At 45.7% G+C, this 13860-nt stretch overlaps 1 protein-coding gene across 4 annotated transcripts in view; it reads left to right on the top strand.

The window, feature by feature from the left end:
- znf385d (zinc finger protein 385D) overlaps window positions 1-13860 on the top strand; it is a 105006-nt gene that overhangs the window by 33100 nt on the left and 58046 nt on the right. For 2 of the 4 annotated variants that reach the window (XM_030394525.1, XM_030394523.1), the window contains exon 3: window positions 11481-11582. The exons of the other annotated variants lie outside the window; for them this stretch is intronic. In XM_030394525.1, coding sequence (XP_030250385.1) covers window positions 11481-11582 — 102 coding nt within the window. The remainder of the gene's footprint in view (window positions 1-11480; window positions 11583-13860) is intronic. 4 annotated transcript variants of the gene reach the window in all.

The raw sequence follows: 13860 nt of genomic DNA, 5'->3' as shown, positions 1-13860 counted from the left end.
CACCAGTTTGACGATTAACTAAATCTTCGTCTTCCCTCGTGGGTCTATTTTTGGTCTTGGCACAGATTTAAAGGGACAGTTCACCCCCAAATCAAAACAGATATTTCCCCTCTGAAGTGTTAACTGCTAGCTCTCATTATAGACTGTTTTGGTGCGAGCGGTGGAGATTTGCAGATGTCCGCCTTCTCTTGAACATAATTCAACTAGATGGGCCTCGACTCAAACATTACATCTGGCAGTGTTACATGAGATGATCCACACTTTGTTTTGAGCAGTTTCCTGGAGGAACTATTTTCTTGTTATTAAACTACATCCGCCATCTGTATCACGGTGCCTGTGCTCGTGGACGAGATGCTCGTTCTCCTCACAGTGTGGGATGTAAAGATCAACGCCGCCCTCCTCGGCTGATGGTACGTGTCCACAGGATCCGACGTTTTCACAACTTCCATTCATTTGCTGTGTCTAACTCAAAGGACCCGGCCTTTGCGGTCTTCGAAGGCGATTTCTACGGAGAGACCTTGTTAACTGCGTCAGCCGTTGTTAAATGGGACGGTCTAGCCTTTGGAGCATGTCCTGGTTGCGTCACCAGCTGTTTTACCCTTACGTCAGGATTTCTGCCGCTGAGGCGATCTACGCCACGCGATGTCGCCGTTTTCTCTCTTTCTTTCTTCTTTTTGGGGCGCGCAAAGAATCTTGGGATATGTCCAAAAACAGGGCAAGGAAGGCCGCATTTGTGGGCTGCATTGGGAGGAGCCTTCAGATTGGGACAACCTTTGTGCAGCGTTGTGACGTAATTGGCCTTCAAATGCTCCTCCGAAGGATGCAGACCCTGAATTGAGAAACAGCAGCTGTCTATGTAGGACGCCATGCATTGCATACCGGCAGCGTCGCTACATGGCTTTGTCTCTTTCCTAAAATGTATTCAGAAACACAGTTCACCAAGCTATTTATGTGATACAAGACAAAGTTTCAATAGCTGCATTCGTCCAATCAGGTGCAGCCAGTAAACGTTTGAGTTGTTGTTAGAGGATACGGTCTGGTCTGGTTGGGAGGTGTTGCATGAAATGATGCCCATGTAGAGCTAGCCTTTCATTCATTTATGGGTCATGGTTTCTAGAACCAAACATTGTTGCTGAGGTTTTTTCAAATGGGTTTTTTTTGGCGCACTGAGCATCACAAGCCGAGTAGTTTCATTATATCTCAGAGAGGGCAGACAGCCGTACAGCTGATATCTCCAAAACTGAGCAACTCGCACCGAAACAATCGAGCAGATAAATACTAGAAAGAGGAAAACTTTGTATTTGTGACTCCTTTTCTTTCCCACATGTCCAGAGAAGTGATCGAAGGTGAGAAAAAAAAAAACTGTAAGCCACTCTGTTTCGTTTTGCAATAAATTACTTACTTTTGTAAGTCGCCCCCCCTCGTGGCCCAATTGTTGAAAAACGCGCGCTAAAGTCCCCTCCTGAGAGCCAAAACGCACGCTAAAGTGCCCTCCTGAGAGCCAAAAAAGCATGCCAAAATGCCCTCTTGGTTGGCACACTAAACTGCCCCCTTGGCTGGTTAAAACATGATAACGTGCCCTCTTGGGAGCCAAAGCACGCGCTAAAGTGCCCTCTTGGGAGCCAAAACACGCGCTAAAGTGCCCTCTTGGGAGCCAAAACGCGCTTAAGTGCCCTTCTTTTCGCCCCTGCCCTTCAAAAAGTCTGCGCACGCCACTGCCGTAGACCAATATTTAGTATTTGGTTCCTCACCTTTCTTTAACATTTCCGTGTTCGCTCACCTCCCTGCTGTATCACAAGTGTCTGTCTCGTTGTGTACGAACACCTGGAATCCTCGCTCGCACTCGTTATAAGCCGATGGAAAGAAAAAAAAAAAAACCCTTTTGGATTTGACTTGCTAATTTCTGAAGTCCAATGATCTACGACAGCGGCTGATGATGAACTAACGGACTGGGTCAGGCGGCGGAGGTAATTGGGAGACACATCGGGGGGAGGATTACATTTGACAGGTCATTCATCCCACTTTAGTTAATAGTAAGCGAGGCTGGCGGCTGTGAACAGAGCATTTAGACCTCACCGGTGGAACCCTCATTGACCCGACATTCTCTCACTATATATGTATTTTTTTTTTTATAGATATTAATGTGTATTTTAAACACCTGGTTGCTCCTCAGTACCTCGGGAGCAGGTGGAGAGAGCAGCCAGTCTAAACACGAGCTTACACTGTTTATAACAGACTGTAACACAGGCGTCTGTTGGACATGTTGTGTTCTCTCCATCTTCTCCACACACTCACTCAGAATCTAATGTGACAAAGACCTTTTATTCCGAGACATCATTATAAAGCTCTCCCTATTGCTTGAAGCACGTTCTGAGCCGTGGTTACTGCGAGGAGGCAGTAGCTGTTGTACTGCAGAAGGAAACACGGCGTATTTCAAAGCGGAGGGACATAAAACGCAGGTGAAATATTCAGGTTAAACCCACGTGGACCACTGCAATACCAGAACCGATGAGCCTTAGCTTCTCTCATCTCGGGTCCATTGCAGAGTGAAGCAGTCGCTGCCCGAGCTGCTGCGGCTGAGGTCGTATTCACAGCTGCACCGTGAAAAAGTCATACAGGAATTCAGTGGAATGTGCGTTTACTTAAAGGAGCGATTTGTAAAATATGGCCAGAATTTTAAGCCTAATAAGAGCTCCGTTTCTTCCTTAACACATGGCAAAAAAACTATTTATTCCAACGTGGTTAGACAAAATAAGCTCAGCTCTGGATTGCCATGTTCACTCTCAGGCTGTCAAAACCAGTTGGCCTGGAGTGACGACCTCGGTCCCGGTCCAGACAGACTCCAGGGCGACTGGCTCCACAGCTAACTGAACCATGAGCTAATTGGCTAACGGTTGCTAGCTACATCCAAGGTTAGCCAAATAAGAACAGCAGTCATTGGTCACTGCGGTGAAATGCTGCCTCCGATGTTTTCAGAGCTACTTCACCTCCATATTCTACAAATTACACCTTTAACATCAATGTAGAAGTTTTGTTTATCCCGAGTTAATTAAACCGTAAATGTTAATTAAACGCGAGTCCCTCTGACTTGTAGGATTTTGACTTGGATTGATGAGCTGTGCACAGTTCAGTCAGCTCATTAAAATAAGTTTCTGGAGAAACATGCTCGGCAGACTTCACAGCATGCATTGTTTGAGAGATAGATCCCTCCTGAGACCCGACTGTCTCACAGTGTGAGGAAGATATATGTGATGGAAGTCTGCTGAGTGTCTTTTTATTGTTGTACCAGTGCTGGAAGTCAAGTCCGACTGGAACAGCTGCAGCTTTTTCTGTCTGTGAACTGAAGAAGCGGCTTTTCAAACTGAGAAAATGTAAAAAAAACAAAAAAAAAACAACTAAATCTGATTTGTTTTTAATATTGAACAAGTTCTTTGAAGTTCAGTCAACTTAAAATGTAGTTTCACAACAAAGAAGACTTCGAAATGCTTATTCATTGATAAATAATCGCAGCCCTTGAACATTTTTAAGTTGGGACAGACCAATTTTAAATACAGTGTGTGGACGGGAGTAAAATCAGGTCGTAAATAATCTGCCCGCCCAAACGGAGAGCAACAGCTGGAGTCGAGCATGTTCCTCTGCAGAGAAGTTGGACTACAGTGTGACACGTGTCGCCGCTCTTCGAAATGAGACTGTACTCGCAACAGAAATGACAAAACCACCCGTCCGCTGGAACACCTGAAACAACCTGTGTTTAAATTCCCTCTGGTGGTCGTCTGAAAGCTGACCGCTGTCGAGGGATTTGTGGAGGAATGGCCGGGCTCTCTAAATGTGAGAATTTGACACCAGGGGATCGAAACCGACATTCAACATTTGGTTTCTGTTAACCGTGACGCCATCTTTTCCCTGGTGTAGTTTGAGGCTGCGTTCACACCTGCAGCCCGCTGATGACTGACGCGTGGCCCTGCTGCTCGTTAACGCTTCTAACGATTCAGTCACGTTCTCACCGATTATGAACATTATCGGTATTATTAGACGGCAAAGCGGCCACGTGCGTCACCTGCAGTTTAAACTGCTTTTTGACCAATCCAAGCAATTACATGTGATGTGTTGCCATGGAAACTGATGTGATTTAGATGGATATACATACATGGCTTATACAAAGAAGGCAATGTTCTTGATTTCTAACGGTGGGGACGGACCCCTGAGAGCATATTGATCCGAGACGCAGGGGTGTTTTTTTTCCTCGACACGCGCTTCACGCTGCAGCTTTTAATGGCCGCGCGGTCTTTTGATGTGAGACATTCTGACAGAAGAAAGACCTGGTGAGAGTCCGTCCACTGTGGATCAAAAGCTTTTTGTTTTCAGGCTACTTTTCTCTTTTTGGAGCAGGCCAGGCGTCTCCACTCACTTGCTGAGTTGAGTGATGAACTGCTTAGATTTGATTGGCTGAGTTTAAGTCATGTGAGAGGATTTGCGACACATGCAGTTGGTCTGTTGCTGTGTCTCAATTCAGGGTCTGCATCCTTCGAAGGACTCGGCCTTTGCGGTCTTTGAAGGCGAGTCCTTATAGAGACCTTGTTAACCGCGTCAGCCGTTGTTAAATGAGACGGTCTAGACTTTGGAGCATTTCCTGGTTGCGTCACCAGATGTTTTAACCCTACGCCACAACTCTTTCTATCTTCTTTTTCGTGCAAAGAATCATGGGATATGTGAGGCCACGAAGGATAGTAGCGGTGCGTCCGCCAAAAACAGGGAAAGAAGGAGCATTTGTGGGCTGCATTTGAAGGAGCCTTCAAATTGGGACAGCCTTCGTGTGTCGTTGTGATGTAATTGGCCTTCAAATGCTAAAATGCAAAAATAGAGATTCTCAGTCAAAATTGAATGATTCTCAATAATGTATTAGATAGGATGGCGTCGATGTCCGGACCCACATAAGTGTTAGTAGAGAGGGATGGCAGGTCAACGGGTTAAATACTTGAAATCACAGATCGATGTGGTTGGTTTGTTTTTTCTCCTGATTACAACCAAAGCGTATTGCAGTGTGCTTGGAAGTGGACCGACACCCTCTTTTCCAAGTTTGGTCCAGAACGACGGGTTCAACTGACGGCTTTCTCACCAGCCCCAAACAAATCAGGCTTTAATCAACCCAGGTTGAAGTTAACCAGTTCTGTTAAGGTTCAGCCTTAACTCTGGAGGCAACAGATCCACAAACATTGTCAATACGGAACTTTCCACCATGAGGATTTCAGTTTCTATCCAGTTACATGGCTGTGTTTGAACACCAGTTACTGCTTGAGGTTTTGTTTTGAGCAGAGCAGATTTACAGTTGCATAATAAAAAGGTTTGAGTTCTATTGTTTTGTTTTGCTTAGTTTTTTTTATTAGATGATTAACCCAACACAAACCTGCTCCACTGCTTTATGATGTAAACAAACCAAAACAGCATCGATAAATATGAATATGTTCGAGGGAAACGCGAGTTTTGTTCTGTTGTTCTTTTTCTTTGTATTTGTATTGTGAGTGACTTTTTTGTAAAGAGCAGATCGCACGTAATACACACATAAACTTACCGGTAAATAAATAAACCGGCTATCAGGAATGTTTTTGTTCAAGAAAAAGAAAGAAATTACAGCATCCATCCAGGTAATCATCAGGTTGTTTATTGGTATTGATCCGTCAGCACCCTGCAGCTGTATTATGGCATTTTTTTGCTTTCGGGACGTAAAACTTGACTCGCTGATCCTTCAAAGTGATTATAATCTCCCTCAGAAACCGCTCAGACAGCAGAATGAAACCAAAATGTCACATAATTGATTATCTGCAGCGTTGTCGTGTTTTTTAATGCCAGCTTGTTTGTTTGACGCTAACTCTGTCCGTCACGCGCGGACCCGTCTCAGAGCGGGCTGACAGATAGCGCTCAGTCTGTGTTTTTGTCCCTTTTTATCAGTCGCCCGCCGTTAAAGTCAACCAGTCCTGGACCGCCATCTCGGCTCATCACTGTCTTGTCCTGTCACATTATCCAGGCAGCGCGGAGTGGGGGGGGGGAGCGTCAGCCGCGGCCGCTGTGCTGAACTTTGAGACGGACAGGCCTTCTGTGGGCTGTCAGATAGTATCCGGCAAACGACCCGCTTATTCTGTCTCGCTGTCGACATGCCGGAGACGTCCGCCCCTGACAAAGACACATCAGTGCGGATCACGGAGAGGCGGACGAATGAAAGCGGACACCGACAGATAGAGAGCCGGGGGCAGATTTACTTATATCGTTGCGATACCTTGAACTTGATGTATTTTCTCTAACGGCTGACAAATTAAAACGTCGGCAAGCCTTACATTTCGCTTTAAGATTGCACTAAACAGAAAAGGAAAGATAACTTATGTGAAGACTGGAAGTTAAGTGAGATAGGAATATTAATTTAGGGAACCTGGACCTGCTGTAAGAGCCGTTAAAGTATAAGTTCACCTCAAAATGAAAATGTACTCATGAGCCATTCACCCCCAATGCTGAAGGAAAGCTGGGTGAAGCTTCGTAATCCTCAAAACATTTCTGGAGCTTCACAGCGAAACAGCGCCGCAGCATTCTCCTAAACGACTGAAGCTGATGGGGACTTGTTTTAAAAACGTAAAATAACAACTGAAATTGAAACATAAAATGGTTCCACACAGCTCATCCAGTGTAATCCAAGTCTCTGAACGCACGGAGATCCCACATGGAGTTAAAAAGACGTTGCATGCTAACAGTTTTAGCTTAGCCGCTAAAGTGAAAAGAAAACGGGTGTGATTAACGTCTTTTCAAATCATTTTGGGGTCTTTGAGAGACTTGGATTACGCCGGATGAGCTTTATTTTCTTTTTCGCCCCACACTACATCAGTTTTGTTTTGTTGTGAAGCTCAAGAGATATTTTGTGGGCATTAAAAGTTCACTCTCCTCTCCAGTGTGAGCTGATACTAGTGGGACTCTGTGGATGTAGTAGGTATAAGCGCGCCTATTTCAGGCCACATTCTCTACACACTGAAAATTATACGAAAATGGTACAGATGTAAACAAGCTAGCTTTTCTTTTGAGGGGATTAAGTAAGGATTTCAATGCACCGCTCACCTTCCCACGTGCAAAACAAGTTCACAGTGGCCCTGTTTTGCAGGGGCGCACCTCGTTGCACACTGCGTTTAGCCACGCCCAAGACTACTGTAATTCATTTAAAGACAAACAAACAAGTCAGAATGTTTTCCCCCCAAACCACAAAGGGCAGCTGGTGCATCTAGACCATTCTCTCAGGTCTGGATATGCAAGACAAAGAAGATCCTGCCTGAATTTTAGCATTTTTGGGTGAACTGTCCCTTTTTAGGAGGGAAACATCAGCACCAATTCAAAAAAAGGGAAAGCTATTTAAAGCTTAATTATGCAACATTTTAACATAAAAGTAATAACTGAACTACTCCACACATTACTGTTTGTGTCTTCGACTGTGTGTGAGATCTTAAACCCTCCGTGTTTACCAGATTTTTGCTTTTTCCAATTACGTTGAGGATGTTTATGCGAGTACGAGACCTCTTCAGAGACACTGCAAACATTCCCCTTACTTTAATTGAAGATTGGTCGCGTTCGCCATCTGCTCTCTGATCGTCTGCGGTGGCTTGATGCTTACCTCAGCCTCGGGCTTTCATGGCAGACAGCTCATCAGGATGATTGACAAGTGTTGGTGCTGGAACTCGACCGACTGAGGAAAAAGAAAAAAACGGCACATTAGAGCTTTAGGAGGTGATTTGAAAGATGACACTGAGTTTGCTGCCCTGCACACTGCTGCGGGCTCGCAAAGTGGGCATATGTGATGCGCTTTGGCGTGTGCGTGGGTGTTAGTGCTGTGTGTTTGCACGTGGATTATATGCGCGTCGCGGTACATTTGCTCCGGCAGCATTTCCGCTGCTGGCAGGCGTGGCTCATGTGGAGTGCGTGGCTCAGTGGGTGGCTGATGGGAAGAGGAGCTCGGGGAATAACATGTCCCTGGCAGTGCAGCTGCTCTCTGCAGATGAGGCCTGAACACATCGTGTTTTGGCGCGGGGAGGGAGCGAAATGCTACATGACGGGGGGATTTCTTAAAAAGACACATGGAAAAGACGCACAGGAGGCGGCGGAACCTCGGCGCTGAGCTGTGCGTAACATAGCAACGCCGCCAATAGCAGCGCCGTGGAATAAACTCACACGGAGAACTTTCAGGCCCTTTTTCACCACTTTGTACTCATGATTAATGATATCACCGCAAATATGCGCTAATATCCCTCGTTGTGCAGGACCGTGCCATTTCTCGCGGCCTCATCACTTCAGATTAGTTTCATCTGCGCTGGAGTGAGGGAGGAATAACATGTTTCTAGCCCGGGCGCATGTTTCTAGTAAGAGGTCATCCATTCTCTTTGCAGCCCAGATGTTTTTAACTGGCGTTAGCTTTCCAGAGCTCGGGCCCCGCTTTCCCAGCAGGCCGCAGTGCGTCTGGTTCTCTGCTGTAGCGTCGTTTCCTGTGCCAGCGGGCCTCGCCAGCTCCGTGTGTCATCCTCTGCTCCCTTTCCCAAAAAATCTTGGGTGAGATTTACAGTACAAAGGTAGACGGTTGCATAACACTTTCTTTCCCTCCAGTCCAGCTGCAAAGTGTGTCAGGGCAGGCGGAGGAGGCGGAGGCGCAGCAGAGAGCAGAGGAGAGTGCCCCCCCCCCCCCCATCTCCTGTAATGTAATGCAGAGTTTTTCAGGTTGCTTGCAGGGTGGAAAGCTGATCCCTCCGCCATGCTGCATATCATCACATGCATTTCATTTGAAGAAGAGGGCATTATCGGCTCCTACCTCTCTGACACAGCCTACACATTCAGTGCGCGGCGTTACATAACACGGTGCCTAGCGATCAGCGGAGGAAGAGACACGGGTGATGAAAGGGATATTAGCTGTACCCGAGAGCAGCAGGTCAGCTCTGGTATTTGTATATTCGTCGCTGACATCAGCTACTTTAAAACGACCTGCTGCATATTTAAAAAAAAAACACTTTCACTAAATGTATTCTCCATTAAATGCCGATAATGCGTCTCACATTTTTTGCCCAACTGTTGAGTAGGTGTGCGAGGTCATTCTACCTTTCGAATTCTGCGAAAAAAAGCCGTAAAAGCTTTTATTAGCGCGGCCTCCCGTCCTCGCTCCGCAGCATTTATGAGCCACACAATTCAGAATAACTACACATTCTCTGCCGCAGTAGGTGTAAAAAAAAAAAAGTTTCAGAAACATAAAAAAAGGACGAGGCGACTTCGGTGCAGTTCGCTCGGCCTGAAGCACATCTGTGTCAGTTTCCTGCCGTTCGGTTCACGTTGGATGCGTCCATGTTGTCATCGGATTGAATTTTCCGTTTTAGCCGCGCGCACGGAGTCAAACTAAGTGTGCCAAACAAAGTCTCATCTGGTTTTCATTTTTAAAGCTGTTAATGGAGAGATTTTGTCCAGAGCGCACAACACATGTGACATTATTAACACCTTGTTGATGTGATGATTGTTTACCAAATAATCGATCTTTCCTCGCGCCCATTTTCGCTCTATGGTCCAATAACAGTTGAGCGAGCTCGGTATCCAGATGTACCTCGGTAGACCAGTCAGGATGTTGCTGGGGGACTTTTTAAAGTGACACTTAACACCCTGATCGTGTGGAAGGCGTTTAATCCATCCCCAAAACAGACAAGGCAAGTTTGGTCCAATGTAAAGAATGGATTAGGCCCCAATAACTAACATACAATGGTCAGCACCGTGGTCTGTAGTCAGGAATAAATACTTGGACTGCTTTATTGATCCCAAAAAGGAAAAAGAGGGGACACACCTGACAGTGCAGGAATGATGTTGAGGGTAATATCTGGCTCTTTCGCTGCTCAACACTCTGATTGATCGGCTAGTTGTGAAGTGTGTCTCATTGGTTTGGTGTGCATTGATTTAATCTCAGCTGTTTTGGGTTAGCACGTCACTTTAACTGTAGTTCATCACTGAAAGGATTCACCCTCCCAGTACTTTCAAAGTGCTGAATTTTAAATGCAGCACAGGAGCAATTCTTCAGGACAAGTGTCACAAAAAGGGACGACAACAGAGGATAAACCATGAAGTCATGAGAAACCAATCAATAGCACACGAGGGCAGAAGAACAGACGCAGAAAACTTGAGGAGATGCAGGATGAAAACAGACGAACCCACGAGGAGAAACAGACTTGCATACACGAGGGCCGATAACAGACAAAGACAGGAAGTGGACTGTAAAACACGACACACGAGGACAGATTTTCAACATAAAACAGGAAATCCACTGAACTAAAGCCTTTGTTCACCAATATGCTAACATTTTAGCCTTCTGTTCTTCATCAGAGCACTTTACTTAAACCCCCATTGAGCATTTATAAGCTGAATATCAATCAATAAAGTTTGCGTACAGTATTTATCCACCATTATAACTAGTTTGAAACGCCCCCTCCAAACATTACAGCATTAAAGTCATTAAAATCAGGAGTGAGGTGATAATTCTCTGTGGGTTCATCTCATTATAATTAGTTCCAATTATTAACATTCTTAATGAAGTATTGATTAGTGCAGATTAATGTGGGAACTATTTATTTTTTCTTATTTTCCTCTGACATTCTGTTTGTATTCAGCTCCAGTGAATCACATGGCGTCCGTCCTGGTTTGGCTGGTTGGTCAAACCTTCGGTACTGTAAACCTCAAACCTTTTTTCTTTTTTTTTCCATCGACGTTGTACTTGTTCTGCATCGACGCGCTCCGCGGAGACATTTCAGAAATACTCCACCGAATTCTGCTGCACAGCTGAGGCACAATGGCATTCCTCAAAAACCTTTCATGTCAAGTGCCACGGCGGATCGTAAGTGTGTGGAAACACCCACCGAGGACTACTTTGTGATACTTTGCATTGTCTGCGAACACAAGCAGCGAGTGATTCATGCGAGACTCGTCACTCCGCTGACAGCTCAATCGCCTTCATTGTTTGGCAGTGAGAGGGAGCGTTTTATCACGGCGTTATTTTGATTATAAAAACGGAGCGTATTCATTTTGTCAGAAATTATTGTTTGGATCCAATCTGTGCAGAGTGAACCGTTTAAAATTACAGCTACATCTCATCTTCATCTCAGACGTGTGATACGCGGCGGAATAAATAGATTCTTAAAGATTTTGGAATTCATTACTTTATCTGAAAAGCATCTCTGCGTAAGTGGCACTCAGACGAACGCTCGCGTGCTTTTTTCCTCTTTGAAGCCATTTTTCTTTTCATTGTGTTTGTCTGACATTAAATCTGATGTCACAGTCAGAACCAGGCTGGGAGCTCATAACTCAGGCAGCCCATTACAGTCTCCCTGGGATAAAATACGCCGCGTGTCCCTGAACCTGATACTCTCTCTCTCTCTTTTGTGTGAGCCTGTTTCTATTTCCGTGTCTAAGTTTTTTTTCTTTTTTTTTGTCTAAAGGTGAACATCCTCACAAGCCCCCTCTCCCGCACACCTTTCCACACCTCGCCTGACAATTTCCGCAACTTTCCAGAAACAGGCTCTCTGATATCGACACAGAAGGTGAGCCGGCGAGCAAGCGTTTGAACTTTTCTCCTCGTCTTTTCTTTTTTTTTTTTGCTGTCAGCTTTTGGTGTATACAACCGAGTCGCCCCTACCACTTAGCCCCGTCCCCTCCGGTTTGTGTATTCACACCAAAAGGACAGGGTGTCTGCAGTCTTGTTATTGTCGGGGTGAAGTGTCAGGGCTGCGTGGCTCGGCAGACGGAGGTGTTTCAGAGGCACACTTCAAACTACGGGGTCTGAGAGCTCTCTCTGCCTCTGTGATGTATCGCGGCCCCTCTTCTTTTGTAACGAGCATAAAAAAAACAGCACGGCTGCTAGTTTGCTAACGTCTCCGTAGCTAACAAGCCGGCTCGAGATACACTGTTATTCATGCAGATAATTAGCACAGGAAGCTAACGTTAGCCTTGTAAAGCACAGGTAGCGTCCAGGTAATGACGCAGGGTTCCTTTTCATTCGATGAGGTGATCGACGGTGTGAAGTTGTGAGATTTTCTGTCTCAGTTTAAAAAAAATAAATAAATAAATAAAAAAAATGTCATTATGGTAATATCAGGGTTGCCATGGTAACGCTAGAGGAATCACCACAGCTGTAGTTTGGGATTTTTTGCAAATTGTCGCTCGCGTCTCCTTACATAAATGCAGCAGAACACAACGGATGTCATGTGAGGGTGTTGGAGAGTCGTCCCGTCTCATAGGGGGAGATTTGAACCACCACCCATTGTGACTCTGGCCTGAGGGGCAAGAGGGGGACAGTCAAAACCCTCGGGAAGGGGTTAACATTGGAAAATCTTGAGAGACTGCCAGAAAATGTAACTACCCGTATTTGAACTGTTATCACGGCTCGTTTTTCCTCCATGATGACTTCGCTTTTCACCCCCTGTGAAATCAAGTCTGCCTCTCCTCTAAGATCAAACCTCTCTCTCCGTCTGAGCCTATAATCAGTTTCTGCTTCTTCCGCCTGACAGACTTTTCTCCGTCTGAACCTGAAACTAGCACACGTTCTACACCAAAAATTGTTCATCATGCAGGTTTTTTTGAAAACGTATGTGACTCCTTTCCCCGCTGCTAGTAGACGCATTTGACAATCGGTCTCTAGTGTGTCGTGTTCGTTAGCGCAAAAGCGTCAGAAAACAGGGAACAGGAGAAATCTGCTTCTCGGCAGTTTACGTCCAGATGACTGCTGCGGAGTCATTTAACCTGTGATCCCTGACTCTACCCTGTTCCACCGAAGACAAAAGCCAGATGTCGGTGGGCTTTTTCCCAGTGTGAAAGGAGTTTAACTCAGTGTCTCTTTCCCCTTCAATCCCAAGTCAGTTCTCATTACCAGCACCTGTTTCTCTTCCTCAGTCTGTGTCTGCCCGGGTTGCCTTTTTTTCTAAGCTTCGGTTCCAGTCTGCCTCCATCAGACCCGAATCTGTTCACCCCTGTTCTCTGCTTCATCTTGTGTCCAAGCTCTCAGAGGGATGCTGGGTTTCTGCCATCGTCTTCTTTCACCAAACTTGATCTTTTCTGGAATTTTCCACTCCATGTTTTGCGTCCCGTTACCCCTCCGGTCGCCCCTCAGTGAGCTGGCTCCCTCTGAGGTCACCTGACATCGTCACCTGTCGGCCCAGCTGCTTCTCATTCCCTCAGCCGCGGTGTAAATACATAGAGACCGGTGTTCGGCCGTTCTTTGCCAGATTGTCGGTTGCTGCCAAGCTGCTGAAACCTTCCAGCGCTGTCACCTGCGCCTGATTACTTCCCTCCCTGCATCAGTCCCGCTGAATGTTTGAGTTTACTGCTCGCCTGTTGGCAACGTGGGTGATGAGGAAATAATCATTAGACCAGCACCAGCGCTAACTACAGCATTATATGTCCATATATCTGGGGGTAGGCGTAAACATGTGACGTGATGTGAAGCTCGAAGTTGGGCAGTGAACAGTGACAATGAACTTGTCTTCAAAATAAGAGCTTTACATTGCACACCATTGGAGTTTAGAACTGGGTTCTTAACGGGGGGCTTTTAATTTGAAAGTAGCGACCGTTCCTAGCTTGCCGCTACAACAACAACAAGTGGACAACGAAGACAGCTGAGATGCATTTTGAACGTTTGACAGACCACCACTAACATTTACGTCCATTCTCATCTCGTTAACGAAAACTCACACACGTCTCGTCAAGTTTTAGTCATCAAAGAGCAGTGTTTATCTCGTCACCGTCTCGTTATCGTCAAGAAAAAAAGGGGCGTCAACGAAATAATTTCATCATCATCATCCCTGATGAAAACAACACTGTTTG

Source organism: Sparus aurata, chromosome 17 (assembly GCF_900880675.1).
Source record: "Sparus aurata chromosome 17, fSpaAur1.1, whole genome shotgun sequence".
NCBI lineage: Eukaryota > Metazoa > Chordata > Actinopteri > Spariformes > Sparidae > Sparus > Sparus aurata.
The sequence above is the reverse complement of the archived record's forward strand: the minus strand, read 5'-3'. Positions and strand labels throughout refer to the sequence as shown.